Raw genomic sequence first — 26704 nt, forward strand, 5'->3', positions numbered from 1 at the left:
CTTCAACTGGTATGAGGACAACAACTACAAAGCCTTCCTGGGCCTTGACAGCTCCAGGAGGCAGGGTAGCCATAGCAACAAAGACCCAATGGCCAGTGAGTGCTCCTCTCCAGAATGGATCCTGGGCCCAGGCCTGGAATTCTGCACATGCTTTGATTAGCACACAAGAGGGTCATTTACAGGACAGAAATAGTGTCAGTGTCCACTGTCATTACTGTCATGCTTACTTACATCTGTCTCTCTCTGTCTCTCCTCTCTCCATTTCCCCACTCCCCTGCTTGTCAGCTCCTTTCTGTAATACACTAATGCAGAATCTGGACTCCAACCCTGTTACTAAAATCATGTGGAATTCAGTCAAGCCCCTAATAATGGGAAAGATCCTGTATTCTCCAGATGCCCCTGTTGTGCACAAGATATTAAAGAGTGTAAGTCTCTCTCTCTTGCTCTCTCTCTCTCTCTCTCTCTCTCTCTCTCTCTCTCTCTCTCTCTCTCTCTCTGTCTCTCTCTCATCCCCCACGCCCATAGAAATATGCAAGCACACTGATGCTAAACTGAATACGCTTTTGTAAATACATATTAGTACCACCAGTTCCTGTCAGAATCTTAACTTCATTGCACAGCTATCCAGACCTCATACTGCATAGTTTTAACCCTAACCCAAGCACATATTTAGATATATACTATTACGTCCTGGGCGCATGTTAGCTTGTCTAGTTGGATGTACATATATGTGTGCCAGTCCTGAGATGCCCTCAGGTTCTCCGATTAGGTGTCTGAGTTCACGAGTAGAATAATTCACTAGAAGGGTTTTGGGCAGTCACCAGGACATACTCCTCATTTGAGTATCCAACAGAGCATGATTTGCCCTGTTCCCTACTAATCTACTGCAGTGCTGGCCAATCACAGGCACCTGCAAACTTGCACGTACACACAACCAGCTACTCTACATCATTTCAAGAGCAGGACATACAAATAGACTTGGCAGCTAGTGTCATGTGCCGTGGGAAGGCACATACTCACGTTTACTCCCTCAGGCTCCTCTGTGCTGTGTGGCAGCAGAGGTTCAGGCAGCGGGTGGGGATTGCCATTGACTACCACTGTGGAGATAAGCAGGAACATGAAATTAGCTTCGTGGTTATATGTTTACTGAACAAAACAAATTTGTCACATGCTCAGACATTTACAGAGGTCCAGAAAAGGAAACAGAATATCCCTATGTGCTTGTGTGTGTGTGCGCGTTTGTGTGTGTGTGTGTGTGTGTGTGTGTGTCCTACAGGCCAACAGCACATTTGAGGAGCTGGAGAGACTGAGGAACATGGCAAAAGCCTGGGAGGAAGTGGGACCTCAGCTCTGGCAGTTCTTCCAGGACAGTGTCCAGATGAACATGATTCGGGTATGGCTCACTTCACCCTCTAGAGGACATTAGAGGTAATGTAACACACTCGTCACTAATCTGATAATGACTAATGAGGTGGTCATACAGTAATATACTTTCAACAGAATTATCATACTCTCTCTTGCTTACTTTCTCATTCTCTATATATTTGTGCATGCTATCAACAGCTCATACAGTGGTCCCATTTTCAAACCTGTGGAGGGGTTAGCTTGCTTCAGTTTTTTGACAGGTTCATGACACAACATGACAAAGGTCAGAGCGTTAGTCTCATATTCTCATACAATATGGCTCCCTTTTCTCACTCCCTGCTTCTCATAGGACACCCTGAGAAACCCCGCAGTGATGCACTTCCTGGACAAGAGACTGGAGGACACGCAGTTCACCACAAAACACATCCTTAACTTCCTCCACAGTGGGTGCGAGGACCGCTATGAGGACATGCCTAACTTTGACTGGAGGAACATCTTCAACCTGACCGACCAGGGCCTCCGCATGTTTGTCAAGTACAGCGAGGTAAGCACCTGCTCAGAGCAGGTGCTTCGCAGTAAACTGTATCAGCAGGTGCGGCCCCTGTATCAACTATTTCAGTACGGATAAGTGAGCGTGTTCATGAGGTACATGACAGAGAAACAGACTCCATGGGGCATTCATTGTGCTCACTTAATAACCTGTTAGCTCTAGCTAGTATCACTCTACCCAGCTCAAGCTGGTTTAGGGTAGGGGTAGGGGTGGGAGTGTGTGGAGCATGCCCCACATGGTGGCGTGGGGAGTAAGGGGCTCTGATTTGCTGGAGCCTTCCAACCTTTGTATTCTCTCACTGCTGAGATCCAGATCTTATGAGAAGCTGGAATTTGAACATCCAGAGAGCATGGACCAAATAGAGTCAAAACGGCATATGTGTGTAAATGTAAATGTGCAGGCTATTGATTATGGTTGTCAAGGATCTCCAGGGCCATTGTACAGTAATGTGAATGGACACACACACACACACACACACACATGCACACAGTATACCAGTGCCAGCATTTATATGAATACCAAACAAACACCTGCTCAGCTCTGCTATGATGGTGTACACAAAGCCGACACCCACATTAACACACACTGGAGCTCAAGTATTTTCCCATGCTCAGGCTTATATATGTACACATTTGGTTATATGAATTTGACTACTTTCCTTGTAGTGACAAGATAAGTTATCTTCACACTGTGTCTCTGCAGTGTGTAAACCTGGACAAGTTTGTGGGTTACACAGACGAAGAGCAGATGAGTCACGAGGCTCTCTATCTCTTGGAGGAGAACAAGTTCTGGGCTGGCCTGGTCTTCCTAGACTTGTACCCCTGGACCAAAGAGCTATCCCACCATGTTAAGTACAAGATCCGCATGGACATCGACGCAGTAGAACGTACCAACAAAATCAAGGACAGGTACCGCATATCATTTTTGGTTTTGGCGTTCGACTTCCCCAGTTCACTCCACTTTTGGCATTTTAGCTCTTATCATGGTATCTTCCTTACACACTAGTTTTCAGACAGATCAATCCCAATGAAACTGTATCTTGACAGAATTATCAGAAAGTTACTCAAGTCTACGGTCTAAATATATAGAGCGTTTCTAAAAGAGTAGAGCACTTCCATGGTATCTGAAAGGCATATTATTTAATATTGTATTTAATATTTAATTCATTATTTACATAATGCCTAGTAACGTTTACATTGGTAATTAATTTTAACATTCAAATTTTAACAATTTCAATTTTAAATAACCCTTAACCCCAAAAGGTCACACACCCCCCACACACACACACTTTGCAGGGTTTATCTCATCATTCATACTTTCCTTTGTTGCTATTTCTCAGCTTGTCCAGTATAGCCAGACACTGTAAACAGACAGACACACACACAAACATTGCATCATTCACTTCATGGCCCTCTGGACATGATGAGAACCAGGGGGACCAGTAAATGGCTTTGCTGCATTGCAGTGCAGTGAGAAAAGAGCACCAATAAGGCAGGATGGCCTGGGGGGAGAAGGGTGTTACTCATGGTTTGCTTTTACAGAGAATTATGGACCGTTCCTGAGAAGTCCAGAGGAGCTATAGATTTTCTCATTAAGTAAATGCTTACAAATTCTATGTATTATATATTATGCACACTCATTAAATACACTTACTGTGTTACTGTGTAGCTGTGCTTGTTAGCTTTCACAGTTAATTCTGGGTTGTCATCTTTGAATTTTTGTCACCACTGTTTACAGAAGGTTATATGTCTTGTATTGTGCACAGTTATGGATATTTTGTGTGTATACCTACAGTGTACACACAAACACAAACACACACACCCCAAATAATTAACTGTAATATGTTTGGCAGCTAATAGCCATAGCTATACAATAACTACCTGGCCACCAAGTGAATATGCTATATAATAAACATAAAAATCTATTTGTTATATGTATGATGTATAACAAATAGCATTTGTAAGTCAAGCACAGATGGTCTTCGCTCAGTCTTCTTCTTCCTTCAAGTGAGATACTCTTGTTCAGAAGTTTCTACAGGCAGGTATGACCAGGTGCGCATTCCTTGTGTCTGAGTCGAGTTTCTGTTGCACAGTGTCACCAGTCAATCCACAGATTCCCCCTGGAGCTTTAGGCATGCCTGCAGGGCAAAGCTGCCTTCCAGGGAGCATGGGAGTACCTGGGCCTGGAGCAGAGCACAAAAACAGCCAAAGGAAAAATGACACTGCTCCCTGTCTAGTCTCTCTGCACTCAGACAACACAAGCCGACCCTCACTTTAAGTCATAGACGTTCCATTTCGAATCTTCCCGTTCACATAATATCTTTTAAATCTTTCACCATTGTTGGCTGTACGTATTGCCACATGCTGCTGGATATAGTAATGGAAAACCTTTTCAAAAAAACCCATAGTTACTGCCTGCTTGCTTCCTTAAATGAAACCTCTTTGTAAAGACAAATAAAACCCAAAACCTTTTAGATGGGTGCACTTTGTCTAAAATGTCAACCCCTTGCTTTGTCTGCATGTCAGATATTGGGACCCTGGCCCCAGGGCTGACCCGATGGAAGACCAGCGCTATATCTGGGGGGGATTCGCCTATCTGCAGGACATGATCGAACATGGCATCCTGAAACTTCAGACACATGAAGACCAGCCTCTGGGTGTCTATGTACAGCAGATGCCATACCCCTGTTATGTGGATGACATGTAACCTAGTTTCACATTTACTATCCTAGCATCCTAGCCCATGTTTATTAGCCAAGTTTAACCTAATGATGACAGATGACTCATGTTTTATTATCATGAACAATTAGAATTATTTTGTTTGTCTAAAATATTGTTTATATTAATACTGTTAGATGTATATTACTATCCTATTAATGGAACACTGAACTCCAAAATATTAACATAGCTAGTGGGAGTAGGTGACATATTTTATTTAGGACAATTTGTTTAGCATAATTTGTTAGCATGTTTTAAGTGCAATTTAATTTAACATTATTTATTTATCACTTTTTAATTTTAAAATGTATGTACATACACACACACACACACACACACACACACACACATATATATATATATATATATATATATATATATATATATAATGATTGATTTAAAATGTCTTTAACATGTTTTAGCATGATTTCAGCAATTTTTGGTGCCTTTTCATGAATTTAGCCCATGACCAGAAAATCAGGCACAGCACTTTCAGCCTGTTGGTTTTACCCCTTCCCTCCAGGTTCATGCTGACCCTGAACCGCTGTTTTCCCATCTTCATGGTGCTTGCCTGGATCTACTCAGTGTCCATGATGGTGAAGAGCATTGTGCTGGAGAAGGAGATGAGACTGAAGGAGACCCTGAAGGCCATGGGTGTCACCAATGGGGTCATCTGGAGCACGTGGTTCCTCGACACCTTCCTCATGATGACCACCAGCACAGCCCTGCTCACTGCCATCATAATGGTATGGAAAATACTTGTAGATACTTAGTGTTGTATTTTACAGGATGTTCCTACAAAGAAGGACTGGAGTTCAAGCTATGTGATCCATTAACACATTTGAGGGATCTGCTGATTTAGAAAATATAGGATGTTCTGTTATCAGACATGGGTATACATCTAAGTGGCTTGGTGGTTAGCATGTTTGCCTCTCAGAGTTAGGGTCTCTGGTTTCCTCCCATAGTCCAAAAACATAGAAGTTAAGTCCTGTAAAGTGTCCTTGAGTATAAGAAAGGCCCTATATAAATGTAAATGAAAACAATTAGAACAACCAGGGTGAGGTATTCCTTTAACGAATTAATAGCAGACAATGCAGGCCCTCTTTTTGGCCTCTTGCTTTCAGCCTACAGCTGTTTCAGGTTTCTGGATTTCTTCTGGTAGAGATCTACTGACCTCTGGTGGCTGAGTGCTGTCAATGCATAGAACATAGAGGAAGAATTCCATCAGCAACAGCAATTTTCTGTCCTTTTCCCAAGTATTTTTCTGTCCTATGGTAATGTTCTAACTAGCTGACCTGGGCTGAATTCCCTCTTGAATCATGGTCCTCTCATATATATATTTTAAATATATATAAAAATTCCTGTGTAGTAGTATCTTAGCTGTTCCCAGAGCTTCACTCTTCTGGACTGAGATCTTGGATGTTGTTCCTGGGCTTTCAGGCCATTCTCCCAGTTTGGGGGTTATAGCCCCTAGTGCTCCCATTACCACGGGAACCACAGTTGCCTTCACCCTCCACGTCTTTTCTAGCTCTCTCTTCAGCCTTTGGTATTTCTCAAGCTTCTCATGTTCCTTTTTCCTGATGCCCGATTGGTTATCCATTACCATATTGTTTGTCTATATTTGGAAGTCCCACAGGATCTTAGCAGGATCTTAAGTCATTTTCCAGCACCTTTGTGGGAATATCCCATTTAGACCTGGGACCTTCCAGCCCATACTCAGCACAGATGTTTCTGTACACTATGCCAGCCATTTGGTTATGGTGTTCCATGTATGCTCTGCCTGCTAGCATCTTGCATCCTGCTGTTATGTGCTGGATTTTCTCAGGGGTATCTTTGCACAGCCTGCATCTGGGATCCTGCCTGGTGTGGTAGATCCCAGCCTCTATTGATCTCATGTTCAGAATTTGTTCCTGTGCTGCCATGATTAGTGCCTCTGTGCTATGTTTCAATCCAGCCTTTTCCAGCCATTGGTAGGATTTCTCCATATCAGTCACATCCACTATCTGCCGGTGATACATACCATGCAGGGATTTTTCCTCCCATGATGTTCCCTGCTCCTCCTCATTTCCATCCTCCTCAGGTTTATGCTGTTTGAGGTATTTATGAAGAACTTTGTCACCTGAGGCCATCATCCTGGTATTCTCCTGGATCTTGGTTGTTTTATCCTGGAAATTGGCTCTGACGCTCACTAGTCATCGGCCTCCCGCTTAGTGTACAGTCTCGGAGTACTGGATTTGGGATGAAACCCTCCATGCATTGTGAGGAGTTTCCTTGTTGCCATGTTAGTGGCTTCCATCTCCTTAGGCCAGCTTAGTATGTCAGCGGGGTATCTGATGACATAAACAAGACATGTAACAAAGAAAACACAGGAGTAACACAAACAAAAGTCCACGTGCACCACCAGTTGCCGGTAGATGTCAGCAGGGAGGGGGCGTCACAATGACATATTTCTTCTCTTCTCTCTCTAGAATGGAAAGGTGCTCAACTACAGCAGTCCCATTATCCTTTTTCTTTTCCTGTTGACCTTCACCACGTCGACCATCATGCAGTGCTTCCTGATGAGCGTGTGCTTCAGCAAGGCCAACCTGGCTGCCGCATGCAGTGGTATCATTTACTTCACCCTCTACCTGCCGCACCTCTTCTGCTTTGCCTGGCAGGACCGCATCACCAAAAACATCAAGCTAGCAGTGGTGAGATCATGTTTATGCTTTGATCAACAGCTACCCTGAAAGGCCAACCACATCACCTGTGGAAGAATGATATAGATGTATTAAAACATTTCCTTTACATTCATTATTAGTGTTTAAGAGTGCTCTGGGCTTGACTCTAATAAAGCATTAAGATGAAAATATGTGAAGAATGTAAATATTTGTCAAATTGCTTTTGGCATGTATCTAATTGAGTGATTTCTCTTTGTAGAACATTTTATTTGTCATATATTCCACTTCCAAAGCTTGTTTAATGTCCTGTGGTGTTCTGGTTCTGTCTCAGAGTTTGCTTTCACCAGTGGCATTTGGCTTTGGAACAGAGTACATCTCCAGCTATGAAGAACAGGGTCTGGGGCTGCAGTGGGACAATATTAGCACCAGCCCTCTAGAGGGCGATGAGTACTCCTTCCTTAACTCCATCCACATGATGCTCTTCGATTCATTTCTTTATGCTTTTCTGGCCTGGTATTTTGATAATGTCTTCCCAGGTAACTGCTTAGGTTCCTACTACTACATGATCTGAAATCGATCTGCTACTCTATTTTGTTTTGCTGCTATGGTCTCATGAGAATGTGTAACTCACTTTAAAGATTTTTGACTAAATCATTGGATTGTTGATGTAGATCTCATTTTTCACCTTTTGCAGGACAGTATGGTATTGGCCAGCCATTCTATTTTCCTCTCCAGCCATCCTACTGGATGAGTGCCAGGTGCTCCCACTCACATACTGTTGATCTAGGTACTGCCACATTATTAATGTCCTAATCCAATCTTTAAGTATATTCCACCAATCAAAGTATCTGTTACCTTCCTGCTCTAGATGTGCATAAAACAGGTAATCTACAGCCCTTCATTACTCAGAAGTGTAATAAGGTGTAGTAAATGGCCATGAGTAGCAAGTTAAACTTTAGTAATTGAGAGTTAAGGGCCTTGCTCAGGGGTCCAACTTGGCAGCAGTGGGGCTTGAACTGGTAACGTTCCAATTATAAGTTGAGTATCTTATCCACTGAGCTACCATTACAAGACTGTTCCTACATTCCCCCTGCAGCTCCTGAGAAGCCTCAAGTGGAGATGCTAGAGAAGAAGGAGCTGGTAGATGGGGCTGATGCCAATGGCATGTGCCCTGCACTTGACCACAAGTACTGCAAGCACCAGGACAAGCGGGACAGGCTGGAGCGAGAGAAGGAGCAGCAACTAAAAAGTGAGGAACAGCAAAGTCCTCTTGAGGAAGAAAAACAGGCTAGGCTATTGGGTGAGTGGGCAACAGCTACAGAAAATGGCATTAACCTGCTGCTAAACTGACAAAAGTTCTTTAATAAAGCAGAGAGGTGGCTATCACAACTCTTGAAGACTAACAGAAGATAAACTGCTACTTATCCTATTTATTTTTGACAAAAAGATTCCACATTGTTATACCCTTACTATTATAACCTGCTTTATGTTCTAGTATAACATAAGTAGATTGTTCCCAGAAATCAGTCCAATAGTTTTTATATGTGATATCTAGGTGATTTTGTTGCATCTTGTAGATCTTCTACAAGTGTTGTGAAGGGTGACATGAAAACATGTCGTCTGTAGGGAATCCATTCTTTGAGCCTGAGCCTGAAGGGTTAGCGGTGGGCGTATCAGTGAACGACCTTGTGAAGGTGTATGCTGGGAGCTCGAAACCTGCTGTGGACTGCCTCAACATTACATTTTATGAAGGCCAGATCACATCCTTCTTGGGACAAAATGGTGCAGGGAAGACCACCACCCTGTAAGCATCTAATTTATCTGGTACCACCTTACCCCTTAAAACTAAGTTGCCCCTTGAAACTCAAGAAGCATTACTTGGAATCTAAAGAAAGATGTTCCTCACATTAGATCAATCCTCACCGGCTTGTTTCCACCAACCTCTGGTACTGCATACATCAATGGCAAAGACATTCGCATAGACACGGATACCATAAGACAGTCTCTGGGCATATGCCCCCAGTATAACATTCTCTTTAACCAGTAAGTTGCACCCTTGCATGGAATGTCTGTTATGTTATGGAATTAAATAAAGATGCTGCAGTTTGTGTTTCTCTTATTGAACACTGGATTGTATATTGTCTTTTCATACTCTTTCTGTACTCCACTTCCTTCTAAAACCACACAGTCTGACAGTGGAGGAACACATCCTCTTCTACTCACTGCTAAAGGGTCGTTCTTGCACAGAGGCTAAACAGGAAGTTGAGGACATGCTGGAAGACCTTGGCTTACCACACAAGAGAGATGACCAGGCACAAAATCTGTCCGGTGGGTCCAAATTCAAACATGGCAAGATGAGCAACTGGGGACAAGGGACATTAAGGATCTTTAGGTTCTAGAATCAGGCAATGATAGACAAGGAAATCAAAGAAACATCAATGAAAGCTACTTGACTGTAGTTCATTTGGATTAGACTGAAGGACTATGTTAGGGATAAAGCTATCAGTGCAACTCACTAGGTGCTCAGTTACATACTCAGTGTACTCATGAATAAAATGAATATAATGGTTCAAGATGTATATTAAAATGAAATGCACTTAAAATAAAAGGCTTTCCTGAAGGGAGCTTTTTGGTTCGATATGACTTGCTGTGATTTAAAAAAGTTATTTTTGTTTAGGTGGCATGCAAAGGAAGCTATCTGTTGCCATGGCATTTGTTGGAGGCTCAAGGGTGGTGATTCTGGATGAGCCCACCTCAGGAGTGGACCCCTATTCCAGACGCTCCATTTGGGACCTGCTCCTCAAGAACCGTGCAGGTACTGGACAACTCTTAACATTACAGAAGCCATTGACTTTCTCACAACACTCATTCATTTTAAAAATGACAGCAGTACCATTAATGCATCAGTTTGCCTCAACTTGAAATTTCAATGCATTTGGCCAAGGCTTTTAAACCCTCTCTCTCTATTCAAGGGCGTACTGTGATCCTGTCCACCCACCACATGGACGAAGCTGACCTTCTGAGTGACCGAGTAGCCATTATCTCTAAAGGCCAGATCCGTTGCTGTGGCTCACCTCTCTTCTTGAAGAACTGCTTCGGCATGGGCTTCTACCTCACCGTGGTGCGGCGCATGCGCAAGAAAGTGGTAGGGTAATGAGTGAAACTTGTGTCCTTAGTCCTTACTCTCTATGTTATTGGCTGTACAGCCCTAACACCTTATTGGTGGCCTGGCAGAATGAGTGCGACTGTGCCTCTGAGTGCTCCTGCACGTGCTCCACCTGTACTGGATACAAGGAAGAAATGCAGAAGCAGTACACAGAGAGGATCCTAGATGGTGAGTACCTATGAGATGGTGAGTCTCATGACCTTCCTTTCAAATCTATCTTAACCAGATTATAGTAATGTGGCTATCAATGAGTCAGTGCTAATGTTGACAGTTATTGTCATGAAACACTGCCTTCCATTCATTCTTAGTAATTTTAGCATTGCTACTAATATTAGCATTGCTAACAATATTAACATTTTTATAATTATTAGGAGCATTTTTTTTCTCCGATTTCTACTCAGGTAGTGTAGAGAGTATCACCAGTCTTGTACACCATCATGTCCCTGAAGCCAAGCTGATTGAAATGATTGGTCAGGAGTTGACCTACCTGTTACCCGATAAGGGCTTTAAACACCGCTCTTATGCCAGTCTGTTCCGAGAGCTGGAGGAGATGTTGGCAGACATTGGCCTCAGTAGCTTTGGCATTTCAGACAGCTCACTGGAGGAGGTAATGCTCCATTCTTTTTTGTTTTAAAATTGTACCTAATTGTACCTAATAATGTTTCAATATTGTACCTAATTTTTGTTTGAACAAACAAACTCACACTGATAGGCTGAATGCTTTTTTTGTTGCCCCATTTGGGAACACCAGATTCCATTCTACACTCACACACATCTGCACCATAGGAGATGGTAGCTGTCTATTGTCTTAACACATCTACATGCATCTATAACAAGAGATAGCTCTCCATTCTTCACTTTCACACATATGCACTGTTATGCTGAAAGAATTAGGTTTCCATGGTTTAATAATACCCAATATAAACTAATAGTGATGCTCTCCTCTCTCAGATCTTCCTGAAGGTTACTGCAGATGGAGAGGCTGCCAATGGTACCATCAACCCAGGTAAATATATTTGATATTGACTGCCACTTTGGATTTCCTGAAAAGAGTCTGTCCATCAAAGTGATCTAGATGGAGTAGAACATCAGTCTTTTAAATATGTCATCACTACAAGTAAGATACACCAGTGTTTGAGTGTCCTCTGTTGGAGATTAGCATGAATTATTTATTTTGTACAGTACAACACTATAATACCTTTTTTTTTGTATATGTTGCCTAATACCCTGACTGTTGTGTCTGACTGTGTATGTTTATGGTGTTTAGCTCTGTCTATGTGTTTTGTGTCACGGTGCGCCCGGGTGCCCAAGGGACATGTCCACTGCCGGCCCCCACACTTCCCAGTTTCTCGTTCCCAATCCCCTGATTATTGTTCCTCACTGCTGTATATAAGATGCCCCTAATGTTACCACTACTCTGCTGTGTCTCAGTGCTTCAAGTGTTACTGCTAGTGCTTTTGCTTTTTAGCCAGCTTGCCGCTGTGCTTTTTGTTTAGCTTTTTGAAGAATAAAGACACTCCTTATCTGCTCCTGTCACACTTTGGTGTTTGACTGTGTGTGCGCCAGGTATTTGATTGTGTGTATCCCTGCTGTTTGACCATTTGTGTATTGAACCTGATCATGTTCCTCAGAGCAGTGGATGCTAAAGCAGAGGGACCATGGCTATGGCTTCCTGCGTAACAGGGAACCCAATGAAAATGCTGAAGGTGAACACAGGCCCCTAAGAGCTCTACTTTGCTTAGCATTAGTGGCTAATGCAAACGCCAAAGCTAATGCAAAGTCTAATCTGCATTTCTGTGTTTCACCTTAGAACTGAGGCTAGGTCCTGCTGAACAGTTCATAGCACAGAGAGACACCCATAGCTTTGGGGCTTTGCTGGAATTTATGTACTGCTTTTTGATGTGAAATTCCTAAGAACCTTTCTCACCATCTACTGCAGAAGCAAATGGCTTGCAGGAGGATGGTTATGGGAAGCATGGAGAATCAGACTGTAGTGCAGGGAAGGCTTCCAGACTGGTGAAAGGTTCCAGCCTGGTGCTGAAGCAGCTCCATGCTTTACTGGTCAAGAGGTTTCACCATGCCACCCGCAGCCACAAGGACTTCTTTGCACAAGTATGACCTGAAAATGAATTACACAAAGCAGTGGAGATGGCATTTCCTCTCTGAATATTAAAAATATGTGTGTTGTTTTGTGGTAGTAGCAATAATGGTGATATGGTGGTCATAGTAACTTTCATCATGATCATATGGTGTGTCCCTGCAGATTGTTTTTCCGGCCATGTTTGTGTTAATAGCTCTGACCTTCACCCTGATTGTCCCTCCATTTGGAGAGTACCCAAGTTTAGCCCTAACTCCATGGATGTATGGACCACAATTCATCTTCCTTGGGTGCGCAGGGCTTTGCTCAAATTGACTGTAATTTCCTTTTATTGACAGAGGCTCTGTGGCTGTCCCCTAAAATCTCCTTATGCTTTCTAGCAATGAGCAGCCGTTCCATCCAAAGATTAAGCAATTCATTCACATGATGCTTAGAGATCCGGGCATAGGGACCCTTTGCATGGTGGATCAGCCTTCAGAGTAAGCAGCTTGATACTACAGATTTTAAAAGAAGTTGAAATGACAATGACAATTCCTTGTCCATCAAGGCATTCCTTGATGGCAGAATTGCGTTGCTGTGAGTGATAGAACAGCTTCCCCAAATGTGTGTTATGACTTTGCAGACATTTACCATGTGGCAGCAACACGACTGACTGGGAGGTTCCACCGGTGTCACCTGTGGTCAGCAATATATTACTGAGCCCTGAGTGGACAGAGCAAAACCCCTCCCCTTCCTGCAAGTGCAGCACTAATGAGAAGCTCAGCATGCTGCCAGTATGTCCAATAGGAGCTGGGGGGCTACCCCCACGTCAGGTCAGACCTTGCTTTTGCCTTTCCTCAAACAATCTTTTATCAAACACTCTACAATCTGATAATTATTATTTTTTGGCGGGTGTGGTGTTGTGTGGCATAGAGAAAAGAGGCCCTAGGACACACTTTGCTTGACCTAACAAACAGAAACATCTCAGACTACTTGGTAAAGACTTATCCCAGTCTCATTAAAACTAGGTGAGCTTTTATGGAAATCCTAGTTTGTCAGTTTTATTTCCTCACCACATTCCTCACCAATTCCTATGAATAACCAGTGGTGTCCTTATACACAGCTTGAAGAGCAAATACTGGGTGAATGAACAGAGGTATTGTCCCTAAATCTTTATTTTGTGCTTAGAATGGAAGATTTATTCTGCTTGGTGCATTTTATTATTGAGTAATGTTATGTGTTATTGCCATAGTGGATCTGTGCTGATGTGTGATGGTCTTTTGAGGTTTAAAGATGACTCACTCTCTTTTGCACAGGTATGGTGGACTCTCTGTGGGCGGGCAGTTACCAATACTTGATGTAGATCCCAAAGAAATACAGAATGCATTGTCTCAGCTTGGCCAGATGATGAATATCACCGGAGTGAGCTAAAGTCCCTATTCTTATTTGGTGGATTTCTATCTCTATTATAGTCTGCCATCTTTCTCAAATAAAGGTTTACAAAATGCACTGTACATGTTTAAAAGACATACAGGTTTTCGAAAATTATAGCAAATGCTGAATATCTCTGCAGGGTCTCCACTCAAAGATGGCTGTCAAAGAAATAGGAGCTTTTCTGCACTACATGGAAAGTGAATATAATGTCAAGGTAATTGTCTTTTTTTTTGTCCTCATCCTTCTAAAGTTAAAAGTTCAGACAAAAATTTGGTTGCTCTTCTCTCTGATGCTGCAGGTTTGGTACAACAACAAAGGCTGGCATGCTATGGTTGCTTTCATGAACATAGCAAACAATGCCATCCTTCGGGCAAACCTACCACGCTATGCCAATCGATCTGAGTATGGCATCACTGCTATTAATCACCCTCTGAACCTCACTAAGGAACAACTCTCTGAAGTCACTGTGTGAGTGTTTAGTTCTGATGAAGGACTGCCTATCAGTGTCTGAATATTGCAAGTTTTGTGATTGTTGAAATACTATGAACTGCTTCAGTGTTGGTTCTAATGATCCTATTCAGATCTATGCAGATCTAAGAAAATTGTAATCGAAGAGTACACTTCTGAACTATAGTGATGTTCAGAAGCACTAGCATGTAGTGTGTGATCTCCTTTGGGTGTTTCTTTTTAAAGTCCATGGTACCTCATATCCAGGTTGACTACATCTGTGGACGCGGTGGTGGCCATCTGCATCATCTTCGCCATGTCCTTCATCCCGGCTAGCTTTGTCCTCTACCTTATCCAGGAACGTGTCACAAAAGCCAAGCACCTGCAGCTTGTCAGTGGGGTTAGCCCTATAGTGTACTGGGTGGCTAACTTCTTTTGGGACATGGTTAGTGACCTAATGACCATATCCATTGGCACTGATTGAGGATGCTGATTGTTTTTAATGGTTCCTCCTTCTATTATTATCCATTAGATAAATTACTCCATGAGCACAGCCATGGTGGTGGGCATCTTCCTTGCCTTTGACAAAAAATGCTACACATCAGCAAGTAACCTCCCGGCCCTTGTAGCTCTGCTCTTGTTATATGGGTCAGTCAGCAAGGACCAACATTTTTGCACTGGCAAATAGCTGACATTAAATCTAATAAGAGAAATGTATTTTGGTGACTTGTTTGCGGTTGTATGCTGAACAGGTGGTCAGTCACTCCTATGATGTACCCCATGTCCTGCGTCTTCAATCTTCCCAGCACGGCGTATGTGTCTCTGTCCTGCATCAACTTATTCATTGGAATTAACAGCAGTGCTATCACCTTCATCCTGGAGCTCTTCGAGAACAACAGGGTAAATCAGTGCACTGTTCAGTGAATCATGATAATCTGCGTAGCACTTCATTTAAAAACCCTGATTAGGTACTTTTTAAAACATTTTACCATATCTATAGCATCTATATATAATATGGGGATACATTTATAAATGTCTATATAAACAACACCAGACATGACACTGTTACGTTGTTATAAATGTCTTATGAAGTTTTATTTATTCATGCTACATAGTTCAGATTCCAAAAAGCACATTAAATGATTGTTTTTCTGTGTGGCTCTGCCAATGCAGCCTCTGCTGATGTTTAACGAAAGCCTAAAGAAAGCACTGCTGGTATTCCCTCACTTCTGCCTGGGCAGAGGCCTCATTGACCTGGCTATGAGCCAAGCGGTAACTGATGTCTATGCCCGATTCGGTGAGGCTGTTTCCTCCATGGCTTTATTGTGGACATCAGAGCTGACTCACTAAGGTCTACATTTGAAGATGTGACGCTGTAAAGCTTAGTCATCACGATCTGAATAGAAAAATGTCAGCTCTCTCTAAAAAAAAAAACATCAGCAAATCAGAATATAACATCATTCAGTCCTACAAAAATGTATTTTGTTACCTCAAAGAATGCTTTATATTTTCCAGATTTCGTATTATGATTTTATAAATGGAAATAGCTTTTTTTTTTTTTTTTTTTTCTATTTTCAATTCATGGCAAATTTATGGCACTGTTTCTTTGAATTTTTTTCTGTAAAGGGGAGGATTTGGCTAGAGATCCATTTCAATGGGACTTTGTGGGGAAATACATGGTCTTTATGGCATCAGAAGGTCTATTGTACTTCACCTTTAATCTTCTGCTCCAGTATAGATTCTTTTTGGATAACTGGTGAGAAAAAAAATTTGATTTTGTAATCATAATATAATTTATTTATAATTTCTATTATAAATGATTAATCATTATATAGATTATTATATATATTTATATTTAGAATTTATCTATAATTTAGAACATAATTTATAATCCATTATGGAATTCTGTGTTTGATCTGCATAGGCTGTCTGGTTACAGCAGACCTCCTGTAGATGAGGATGATGATGTGGCTCAGGAGAGGAAGCGTGTCTACAGTGGAGGCAGCAAGAATGACATCCTACTGATTCGAGACCTGTCGAAGGTAATGCACCTTTCCAAATCCTTTAACCAACAAGTGCATCTCAGTGTCTCTGAGGCAGACTTTGGCTATCAATCCAAGAGTGGACCAAACATTTTAAGTGCTTTTTTAGACAACCATCTCTTATTCTTTGAGTTTGAGTCCTCACTATAGGAGAACTTATTTCAGCTGTAAACTTGAATTGTAAGGACAAAAACTGTTGCTGTATGTTGAAGAAGCGTCCTTGTCTGTTCTTAGACTTATGTGGGCAGGAAGAGGGCGGCAGTGGACAGGATCTGTCTCGGGGTTCCAGCTGGGGAGGTAACTGGGAAATGTTTTTTTGCTTCATTTTTAAAGGCTGAATCTTGTGTTTCCCTACCTTTTTAAAAAAACAACCCTAAATCCAGAGGTGATAATGGTACTTTAAAATTGCAATCAGGGATTTCTGAACTAAAATGGGATGTGCAGCACTGCAGGGTTGATGGAGAAAGGGGGGCGAGTGATGGGAAGGGAAACAGCTAATGAGAGTAAGTGTGGCTGGTGGAAGGGTGGGGCTAAGTGAAGGGGCGGGACTTCATTAAGGGGTAAGGGTTGAGGAGGAGTGTTATGAGAAAAAAAGAAACATATGAAAATTTGTGCAGAATACTGTATATATACATATATGTTATATATGCTATACCTATTGTAGAATGTATGCTATATCTGAGTGAACATCTGAACTTAGCATCTTTAACCATATAGATGTAAAGATTGATTCTAACATCACCATCACTGGATTGTAGTGTTTTGGATTCCTTGGTGTGAATGGGGCTGGAAAGACGACTACTTTTAAAATGCTGACTGGAGACACACACGTCACCTCTGGAGAGGCCACAGTGGCTGGACACAGGTGGTCTGCAAGCATTCACGATGATTAGTACTTTCTTAGCACCACTAGTCACACACTCTATAATGATATAATGGTCCTGAAAAAGATGCAAATACTGTCTGCATCTATCCTTTCTGATCACTTCATTCTTTGATGTGTCAGTAACTGTGATATGCTGGGATCTTATTTGGCAGCATTCTTACCAATATGCTGGATGTACATCAGAACATGGGCTACTGTCCTCAGTTTGATGCTATCGATGAGCTGCTGACTGGCCGCGAGAACCTCTACCTCTACGCGCGCCTCCGTGGGGTCCCTGAGTCTGAGATCAGCCGCGTGAGTCTGGCACCCCCTGCCTTAACTTGGAAGAACACTCAAAAGAGGCTCACGTTTATAATGTGGGATAGCTGCACAGTAATGAACTGTGTTATTATAGATATGCTCTCATGCTTGAATCAAGAGGGTCTTAAATTGACAAGAGGAACTGCAATGCCTCCCATGTACTGCAGGTGGTAGAGTGGGGCATCCAGAAGCTGGGACTGTCAGAATATGCTGATTGGTGCTCAGGAACCTACAGCGGGGGCAACAAGAGGAAGCTCTCCACTGCCATCGCCATGATAGGCGGCCCGCTGCTGCTTCTCTTGGTAGATTGTCCCAAATATGTGAATGTCCAGTACGGCCATGTTTCTAACATGCAGCCTTTGTGTAATCTCACGGTGTGCTATCGCAGGATGAACCGACCACAGGAATGGACCCCCGCTCCCGCCGCTTCCTCTGGAATGCCATTATGAGCATCATCCGGGACGGGAGGGCAGTGGTACTGACCTCTCACAGGCAGGTTTAGCCTGAGCGTTTCTTTAAAACAAAATACTATTATTGCACACACCCCCCACACACACACACACACCAGTATAAACGCAGTGACTAGCACATCAGTGATAATGTTATCGTGGAGATGATGATCTTGAAAAGAGTGCTGTGGTTTTGTGTGTATGTGTGTGTGTGTGTGTGTGTGTGTGTGTGTGTGTGTGTGTGTGTGTGTGTGTGTGCGCGCAGTATGGAGGAGTGTGAGGCGTTATGCACCCGTTTGGCCATCATGGTAAATGGCACTTTCAAATGTCTTGGCACCGTTCAGCACCTGAAATACAAGTAAGTGGGTTTTCTTAGGGGATGACTTTCTACATTTTTCTTACCTTTTTGTTGTTGCCTCTGATACCCTTTGTCTCTTTATTGTAAAGTCAATAACAACAATAAATGCAGTCGCTCACAATTTATGACACTCTGCCAAATACAGTTGTACATGCAACTTCTTTTTCACTCCAACAGTCACCAGCACTGCATGAATACCTGGCTATATAGACTCAACCCAATCTCTTACTAACTTATATGTTTCTATTAGTACATATTAATGTATTTATTAATACATTTTGTTGTGGTAACCAAAAACCAGACAATGGTAATATTATCATTTATGCATTTTCCTTTCTTCCGTGCCTGCTGTGGTCAGGTTCGGTGATGGTTATGTGGTGACGATGAAGATCCGGGCAGCTAAAGGGGGTGGCGCTCCGGACCTGGGCCCAGCCGAGGCCTTCATGGAGAGCAGCTTCCCAGGATGTGTCCAGCAGGAGAGACACCACAACACCCTGCAGTACCAGATTGCCACCTCTTCGCTCGCCCGAGTCTTCCAGCTGTTGGTAGCCAACAAGGAGAAGCTCAACATTGAGGACTGCTCTGTCTCCCAGACTACACTGGACCAGGTGAATGATATCTAGCTTAGATGTCGGAACATATCTTAGATGGATTGAACCAAGTGCTGGGGTCATCTTTCAAGGTGCACAGGAATAGCAGCTGATGGTGTCTGGTTCCTGCAGAGTTCTGGAAGTGTGACTCATCTGGAAATGTGGGCGGTTTGGGGATGCAGAGCGGGCTGGCTCTGCATGTGGGTCTCCTGAGGCATAACCCGTCATATTTCTCTCCGTTCTATAGGTGTTCGTCAACTTTGCCAAGCAGCAGTCAGGAGAGGATGATGATTTAATACTTCATCCCAAGGCAGGAGGAGCATGGCGAGAGATGAAGATCTTCCCCCTCCTGACATGAATATGACAACATTCATGGGTCAGAAGATTTTGGCCTCATCTCCTGAGTAATGGCTGAGTGAAAATATTACACTGAGCTGAACACATCATTAACAAAACTACTCCAAAAGCCTTTTCTATTGAGAATTTGGAGAGGAAATGCTATGCAGTTCAAACTCTTAACTATTTTTTCAAGATATTTTGACATTTCCAGATGTTTGTCCACAGGATCACCAGTGTGATGTGGCAAATGATTATGATAAAATGTTTGTCATAAAACAGTTCTACATAAAATCACTGTTATGCTGCTTTGTAAATGAACTACAGGTCAAGCGTCACTGATTTACTTCTTGTCCAGTTCCAGATAGATTTTATAGGTCTGTAATGTAATAATCCTGGCTAGGGCCGAATGCTTTGTTTGCAATTAAAAATCTCAGTAGGTTTCCCCATCCTTTAAAATTGTTTGCATGTTTACACATTATGTAAATTTGGACATATTTTTTGTGCTTTTTAATGAGTTGAAGGCTCTTTCGTAAATAAAGTATAGCTGCAGACACATATTTGGATGAAAGCAGTGCCTGGTATTTATTAATGTAGCTTTTTTTTTTTTTGCTTCTGCATACACACTTGCTGAACGTTTTCCAGAACCTACAAATTCAATAACATTTTGTCTGGCTCTTTAACAGTTCTTTACCACATCGACAAAATGATCTTAGTATTAACATTTGAACTGTTCAATCTATATTGACCAGAAACTGGTGACAATGTTTCTTGGATAGTCTGACTTTCTGGCTGGAGTAAAAAGCACGGGCTACAAATATAACCTCTACATATATTATTGTTACAAGTGACAGCTAATATATAATAAGATCCCAGGTGAATCTTCTTTGCAGTGTACTACAAAGGGCTTGCACAGCTGATGAAAGACCTCTGTCTGAAACGTGTGTGTGTGTGTGTGTGTGTGTGTGTGTGTGTGTGTGTGTGTAAGCAATATACTGTCACATGTATGTGACAATAATTTCCGTCTATTTAACAATTAAGATACTGTTCTGTCATAAACGTGTTCAGTCAGAACCTATTACAGTGTTTAACTACCTAGAAACAGAAAAGGAAATTTGATTTATGGAGAAAACTTACAGATGAAACTAATGAATGGTCATATGGTCAGACTATTTTGAAATGTCTGTTGTTTTTTCTTTGTGGCAGTATATGACCCTGAATAATTCCTTCAGACAATCTTCAGATACAAGCCTGCTCATGAAAGACTTCAGGAGGCAGTCTTTACAAACCTCCTCATCACTATGCTTCAACTTCAGTCTGGTCATGTTAGATTCAATAAGTACATGCCAAATATGATTTTTATGGGAAACACCTAAAAACAACAAAAAGGCATAGCTGAGATTCCTATCTCATCTAGTCCCACATACCAAAAATGCCTTTGACTCACTCCACCAAATTGCTTGCAGGTTTGCAAGAAATATTTAAACTTAAAATATGTCCACTCCATTACCAGTCCTTTGGCACTTTTTGTAAATAGTCATCCAGTTCCCAGTTTAAACTTGAATTCACAAGCTTCTGCAGGTAGCTAGTTCTGAAGCTAGTTTTTAGCTTAGTCTCCTCAGTACTACTCCCATCATCCCTAACTGTGAAAAAAAAAGGCTTTCTCAATTGTGTATCATCCCTGTACAGGTATTTTTTAACCAATAATTACATTTCACATCCTATATAGAGGTTACTCAGGGTGAAATCTATATGGAAGCACGGCCTTAGACGAACAAAACCTGGCCATATGCCACTGTCCTTCCTCACTGGGCTTGTAGAGTTACAAGCAATAGTTGCCCCAGAGCCTCTCAGGCTTACAGGAAGAGTGGAATTATGGCACTTCGAAGTTCAGGATAGTCCTTAAACTCCTTCACATAGGTTTTATGTTTTCCTCGGGCCCAGATGGTCATCTGAATGAAACCTATACATGTAAACACAGCAACTGTGAACAGACAGATAAACAGGAGAAGCTACTTTTAGACATGAGCTGAAAGCAACATGACTACAGCAAATGATGTCAGAATCAGATGTGTATCACGGAAGTACACACCTGGAGTACACTGGGTCATTACAGTGAAACTGATCCAGGAGCCAACCTGAAACCAAAAGAACTCATCACTTCTGCGCAGAGTCAAATTAAATAGAACACGTCACTTGTGTTGTAAGAGTGGTGTAGGTAGTCTTTTGAGTGTTTCTTTGAGTCAACCAAGCATTTTACTTACTGCATTCCCAAGCATATTCCTTACTGCCGGGTGTCAAACTGAAAACTGCAATGTCTGGCATTTTACCATCAACCCAGTTCTGTCTACTGAAGGGCTCAGCATGTAACTGGGAAGTATTGAATCTGGTGTGTTATCATGTACTTGTTTATTTTGTGACAGACCTCATAGGTGTAGTTCGGACAGGAGACGAAGAAGAAGAGCCAGGTGAAGGGGTTTTTCGTTGGGTAAGGGATCTCGGTTGGCCTTGAACCTGCCAGCACAAATGAGACATGAGAACTAGTGGAGGAATGGAAATGTCCATCGTGACAAGCCAGCTGGACACCATCCAGACATGTGAGGGATAACTGGCAGACGCCTCGGAGCCAGCGTTCCTGTAGAGACAGGAAGCACGTGCCATTTTGGTCTTTTTTGTTTTTTGCCACATAAGCACTGTTACTGTATGGCCAGAAAAAAAGCTGGTAATCAAGAATTTGGCAGAAAGATAATATATTTTCTCCAAGATGCTAATGTGGTGTCTGGGGTTAAACACTTCTGCTATAACTCACCATTGCAGCTGATTCGATTGAGAGCCAAATTAATGGAGAAGTTCCCACTCTCGCAGATCTGAGGAGTTTGAGGATGCAAATGTGAAACATGCTCAGTGAGCAACAAGAAACCATGGAATTTGCTTCAATAAGAATTTGGCATACGTACCAAAAATGCAGCCAGTGCTGAGTAGATCTGAAGATTTCCATAAGCTGGTGAAACAGTTAGAGTCAGCCTGATGCCCAATTAAATATCATTACATAAATAAACACATCAATACTTACTTGGCGTTGTATAGAGTGGATGGTTGATGTAGTATGCCTGCCATGCTGCGAAACCCCAGTAATACAGACAATGCTGAAATCACAATTATACAGGAGGAAAATTTGTGCAAATACCAAAGAATATGTTTATTCCTATGAACCTAGCAAGTGACTTCCAGTGACATCTGGACTAGGTACGATTTCACTGGGAATTGAGTGGTGTGAAGCTGTCAGGTTGGAATATGCCAATAAAATCTGTCTCTGTCTGTATGATTGTTTACTTGGTAGTAGAAAACCTAAAACATTCATTTTAATTTAGCTATTTGTGCAGGCAGGCTTCCTGGAAATTGAAGCTATTGGTGGCATTGTCATAGGATCAGGATATAATGCTTTTAGGGAAGTGAAAATATAGTCTGAAATAATCTGATGCATTTTTCATCTTAGAAGCAGAATGAAACAGGTGCAATTTACAGCCAACTATTTCCTTTGCATATCTTCTATGCCTTGGCATATTAGGAAACCCCAGTTCTTCAGACAGCTTTCATCATGCTTCCTGTAGCTGCAAAAACAACTAGAAAATGAATTCTCCACCATTTGATTCCATGGTTTTGGTTAGGAAAATAATTTAAATACCATATATTACAGTAAACTGTAGTATAAATGTCATAGCTAGAAGCAGGAATATGAGTCTCAATGGATTTAAGTTTTTTTAAACATAAAATTCAAATGCATTGAAATAACACTACACCCCCACAGCAAAGATCCAAGTGTTGAAATAACACCTACAGTCTTAAATGATGTCTTTCACGGTTCCTTTGCAATCAACTGCTCTATATAAACCCTGTTCTTCTAAACTGTTTTAATTAAGATATGGGAATCTTGTAGTGCAAGTGAAAGAAATATCCAGAATAAACTAAAGCTTTAAACTCCAAGCAATAAATACATGGTTTGCCTCCAGCTGTTTTAAATCATCTATTTTATATTCAAAGAAAATTGGGAATTTCTTAAAGATTTTCCATGTGGGATGCACTTATGACTAAACAGTTAAATGAAAACTGTAGTAAAATGTAAGAACTCATACACTGGGTTTAAAATGTTCTGAAAATGTTTTCAAAGCATTGCACTGAACAGCATTATCAAGAATCCAAAAAATATGCCATTAATTGAGCCTGATAAAAAAACAAGAAAAAACTAAAATTAAAGTGGCATTAACCCAGTGGCAAACTGTGTCTCTGAGTGTGTATCTTGGTTAGTGAATGTTTACTGATGAGTTGAAAGTAAAACAAAACAGCAACAGTCTGAATTGAACATATTTTTTTCTTTTTTCCAATTGGATTTGGTTACCAACAGGCCCACTGGGTTGTAAATATGCACAAATGGTTTGCCATCAAACTAATAAGTTAATTCCAGATTGAATCTGTTTGGCAAACAGAAAGGTGAACAACTGCAAGATTAATTTTCTACTCTATATTCCTCCACATAACAGACAATCCTTTAATTAAAAAATGAAATGATTCTTGGGGAAAAATACCAGCATGATGGTTTGTAGTGGTAACGTTCCATGTGAAAAGCGATGGACAAATATAGTCTCCATTAGCCGCTTGATATAATGTAGCATGTAACATATGCAGGCAAGCCTAGAAAAACACAAGGAAAGATTGTTATTATTACTGTTATCATTATGTATGTATTACTCATGTGTGCTTGACAGTATAGTTCAATGCTTCTTTTTATTAGTAATATTTTAGAATATGTACAAAAAATATTATAATTCTTTAAATAAGTAATTTCCTAATTACTAACATAATTATTTCGGACTCACCTAACCACAACATGTGGGCTTCTTGTGTAGTCAAATTCATGGTTGTAAATGTATGGAAGTCGATAGTAGAATAGCAGGCAGATGAAGAGTGGTCCAATGCTTTCTGCCAAAAACACCTACCATGAAAAAAAGCCACAGTAAAGTTTTTAAATACCATTTTGGAAGCATATATTTTATGTGATGTAGATGATATAAATTTCCAGTATTACCATAGTCCATCCTAATTGTGGACCAAGGTCCTGCAGAAACATGGTTGCAGTTGTCCCCACTGGTAGCTCTTCCAAGATATCATCATCACTGAGGGCCTTCCCCTCTGAAAGTCATGAAACATCTATGTGCTCTAGCCAAAATAGCACATCTCACTGAAAACACCTTTAACATTAAAACATTGTTTCATTTGATGAGCTCAGTCTGATGACAGAGCTGTGGTATAGTGTTTTGTTAAAGTCATGTGGTATTGACAACCTCTTTGAGTGAGGGGTCTTACAGCAGTCTCTCTCTCACATTAAAATGTGGTCTGACATCTTGGCAGAAAAATCAAACACCCCTTTTTCAGACAACAGCTGCTGTAACTCTAAGATTGCAGTGAGGCGACACCACATACCACATAGTTATTCACAATCATTAAACTGTTGATCCTGCAGCTACCTTTCATGGATTTGGAGAGCGTATATTGAACTTTCTCTCATTGTCACATTTTCATAACTTTTTTCTTCAAATGCTTCCTTTAGACAGTTAATCTGCAGTAAACGTAGTCTGCAGTAATTCATGTACAGTTCTTGCTAAGAATATCAATGCATATCTGCTAAATATATTTACCAGGGTGCAGCTTCAAAGCTTGTCTTGCTGGATACCACTTAGGATCTGCAAGTATTCAAGTATCCAATGCCAACTTATTTATTAATTTATTTACATAATGACTATTAGTTATTTATTTTTTTAACTTCTGCTTTTGCTTGATTATAAGGCAGAACACTCACATAACCTATGCAGCAGGCTCTTGATTTCTCCAATTTTGGCGTTGGGCTCGACCTGTTAGAAAGAGTGCAGGAACTGCTGTCATTTGCTCCCCCCGCCAAAAAGCCTGTGAAACACACAACCAGGAGATTCTTGAAGGTATGTCTTATTATTCTACAAAATGGCCTACTCAGTTCTGATGTTTAAAAAAACCTAACCACACTGGTGAAAATTAACTCCACTGAGTATCCAGAGTGTATACAGGTGCAGGGTTGGAATGCTGTTTGTGCAGGAGGGGACACACCTTGTCCAGATAGCAGAGCTGTGTCTTGCTCTTGGGGTCCAGTATCTCCACCTCAAAAAAAACATAATTCTTCACATTCTTTGGATCCCCAGCTATCAGACCATGGCTACACCTGGTTTTGATAAAATGTGCGACGGTAAAAAGATCCCTTAGCTCCAAACACTCCATATTCCTCTGTGGGATTCTTCAGCCCGTTGGTGTGGACGTGAGGGCAAGGCAGAGTGAAAGGAATGGATCTGAGCTTGACCTACTGTTGCATGCTATGAGGTTGGCATGCCAGTGATGACCTCACACGTGTATCAACTTCAGCAGTACATACTGAATAACCAGCTAAGATGGCCTTTCAATCTTGTTTAGGTTACTGCTTTTTTGGCACTCGATCAAGCTCACCCAGGGATTATATTTAGACATCCAGTTGGCAGTCTCTTGTAATTGCTGCTTGACCAACTTTTGCTTAATGACCAACATTTCTCTCACATAATCTTATGATCTTCAGATAAAAATAGAGATTATTTAGTGGTGAACCACCACATTCAGTATTGCCAGTATTCCAAATTGCATTGCCAGCATTCCAAGCAGCACAAAAAGAACATTAAATGCAAATCAGCATATATGAGGAAGAGAAGCACAGAAAATGCCGAGTGCTAAAGTAACTCTAGCAATATCTAAATACTGTAAGTGTTATTTCCAAACTACAGTTGTTAATTTAACACTGAACACTCTATTATAAGGGTAGCTACTGAATACATACTGAACAGAAGAGTTGTCCTAAAATTTTCTTTGCCCGAGGATGGCCAATCCATTATAGCTGCTTCTTGGTATTGGAGAGAGTTTAGATACCCAATACATCTCATATCACTTTTAGTTTGATTACAGTAACAAATGGTCTGCATTGCTAAACCTTCTGGGATATTTGAAACACTATTTCACTCATATTCTCTCTGCACATATAACAGATTCCCCCATGTCCACCACCAAAACAGGGAATTTCTTTGATTATGTGATGCTGTCAAAAGTATACAGCAGACATTTTCAGTGTGAACATTCAAACTGTGGCCTGTATTAAAATAGACGTGGATGTAAGGAGGATCTAAAAATCAAATATTTAGCAAAGTTCTTAAGTTGTATCCCAACAGGAACATTTAATTTGTATGTAATTTGTATGTAAAGCAATTTGGGGTAGGCTTACCTC

General features: G+C 41.3%; 2 protein-coding genes across 22 annotated transcripts in view; one reads left to right on the plus strand and one right to left on the minus strand.

Annotated features, from left to right (window-relative positions):
• The window catches only part of abca4b (ATP-binding cassette, sub-family A (ABC1), member 4b), a 29622-nt gene extending 9687 nt beyond the window's left edge, over positions 1-19935 (plus strand). For 3 of the 18 annotated variants that reach the window (XM_081722736.1, XM_081722743.1, XM_081722742.1), the window contains 43 exons: positions 1-95; positions 286-425; positions 1277-1393; positions 1715-1957; positions 2618-2823; positions 4441-4617; positions 5156-5378; positions 7101-7322; positions 7624-7828; positions 7987-8079; positions 8389-8592; positions 8919-9096; positions 9204-9335; positions 9481-9620; positions 9970-10107; positions 10265-10437; positions 10527-10626; positions 10860-11065; positions 11410-11464; positions 12090-12164; positions 12398-12570; positions 12722-12846; positions 12937-13035; positions 13179-13368; positions 13469-13563; positions 13659-13691; positions 13852-13957; positions 14109-14183; positions 14268-14437; positions 14684-14861; positions 14949-15064; positions 15169-15316; positions 15590-15713; positions 16043-16172; positions 16341-16458; positions 16693-16755; positions 17217-17323; positions 17497-17638; positions 17812-17946; positions 18033-18136; positions 18359-18451; positions 18810-19059; positions 19289-19935. The exon at positions 1-95 is cut by the window's left edge and continues 149 nt beyond it. In XM_081722736.1, the coding sequence (XP_081578862.1) occupies positions 1-95; positions 286-425; positions 1277-1393; positions 1715-1957; positions 2618-2823; positions 4441-4617; positions 5156-5378; positions 7101-7322; positions 7624-7828; positions 7987-8079; positions 8389-8592; positions 8919-9096; positions 9204-9335; positions 9481-9620; positions 9970-10107; positions 10265-10437; positions 10527-10626; positions 10860-11065; positions 11410-11464; positions 12090-12164; positions 12398-12570; positions 12722-12846; positions 12937-13035; positions 13179-13368; positions 13469-13563; positions 13659-13691; positions 13852-13957; positions 14109-14183; positions 14268-14437; positions 14684-14861; positions 14949-15064; positions 15169-15316; positions 15590-15713; positions 16043-16172; positions 16341-16458; positions 16693-16755; positions 17217-17323; positions 17497-17638; positions 17812-17946; positions 18033-18136; positions 18359-18451; positions 18810-19059; positions 19289-19399 (6007 nt within the window). In that variant the 3' untranslated portion in view covers positions 19400-19935. Of the gene's footprint in view, positions 96-285; positions 426-1276; positions 1394-1714; positions 1958-2617; positions 2824-4440; positions 4618-5155; positions 5379-7100; positions 7323-7623; positions 8080-8388; positions 8593-8918; positions 9097-9203; positions 9336-9480; positions 9621-9969; positions 10108-10264; positions 10438-10526; positions 10627-10859; positions 11066-11409; positions 11465-12089; positions 12165-12397; positions 12571-12721; positions 12847-12936; positions 13036-13178; positions 13369-13468; positions 13564-13658; positions 13692-13851; positions 13958-14108; positions 14184-14267; positions 14438-14683; positions 14862-14948; positions 15065-15168; positions 15317-15589; positions 15714-16042; positions 16173-16340; positions 16459-16692; positions 16756-17216; positions 17324-17496; positions 17639-17811; positions 17947-18032; positions 18137-18358; positions 18452-18809; positions 19060-19288 lie in introns of those variants that run through there. The other 15 variants (XM_081722738.1, XM_081722737.1, XM_035528286.2 and 12 more) reach the window with 15 other exon arrangements.
• tecrl2b (trans-2,3-enoyl-CoA reductase-like 2b) lies at positions 19259-25759 on the minus strand. Of its 4 annotated transcripts, none has more exons than XM_027031042.3 (13): positions 25513-25759; positions 25232-25283; positions 25071-25115; positions 24461-24564; positions 24252-24367; positions 23961-24066; positions 22451-22523; positions 22335-22378; positions 22187-22244; positions 21803-21891; positions 21470-21515; positions 21238-21340; positions 19259-19390 (listed from the first exon to the last, which is right to left on the minus strand). In XM_027031042.3, exons 1-13 carry the CDS (start codon positions 25678-25680, stop codon positions 19342-19344), a joined length of 1053 nt encoding a protein of 350 aa, XP_026886843.3. In that variant the 5' UTR covers positions 25681-25759; the 3' UTR covers positions 19259-19341. The 4 variants fall into 4 exon arrangements, with proteins under 4 accessions (XP_026886843.3, XP_081578875.1, XP_026886835.2 ...); XM_081722749.1 differs by having other exon boundaries at positions 21238-21361; positions 25513-25757; XM_027031034.3 differs by lacking the exon at positions 19259-19390 and having other exon boundaries at positions 19938-21361; positions 25513-25756.
• Between the last annotated feature and the right edge of the window lie 945 nt (positions 25760-26704).

This window comes from Electrophorus electricus, chromosome 11, assembly GCF_041902795.1.
Source record: "Electrophorus electricus isolate QZ-2024a chromosome 11, ASM4190279v1, whole genome shotgun sequence".
Taxonomy (NCBI): domain Eukaryota; kingdom Metazoa; phylum Chordata; class Actinopteri; order Gymnotiformes; family Gymnotidae; genus Electrophorus; species Electrophorus electricus.

Coding starts and splice junctions, on each gene's coding strand:
- tecrl2b (XM_081722749.1), bottom strand. CDS start 25,680: ATGGAGTGTTTGGAGCTAAGGGATCTTTTTACCGTCGCACATTTTATC. Junction 24,067..24,251: donor AGCCCACATGTTGTGGTTAG/GTGAGTCCGAAA, acceptor GTGTTTTTCTAG/GCTTGCCTGCATATGTTACA. Junction 21,516..21,802: donor GTCCGAACTACACCTATGAG/GTCTGTCACAAA, acceptor TTTTGGTTTCAG/GTTGGCTCCTGGATCAGTTT.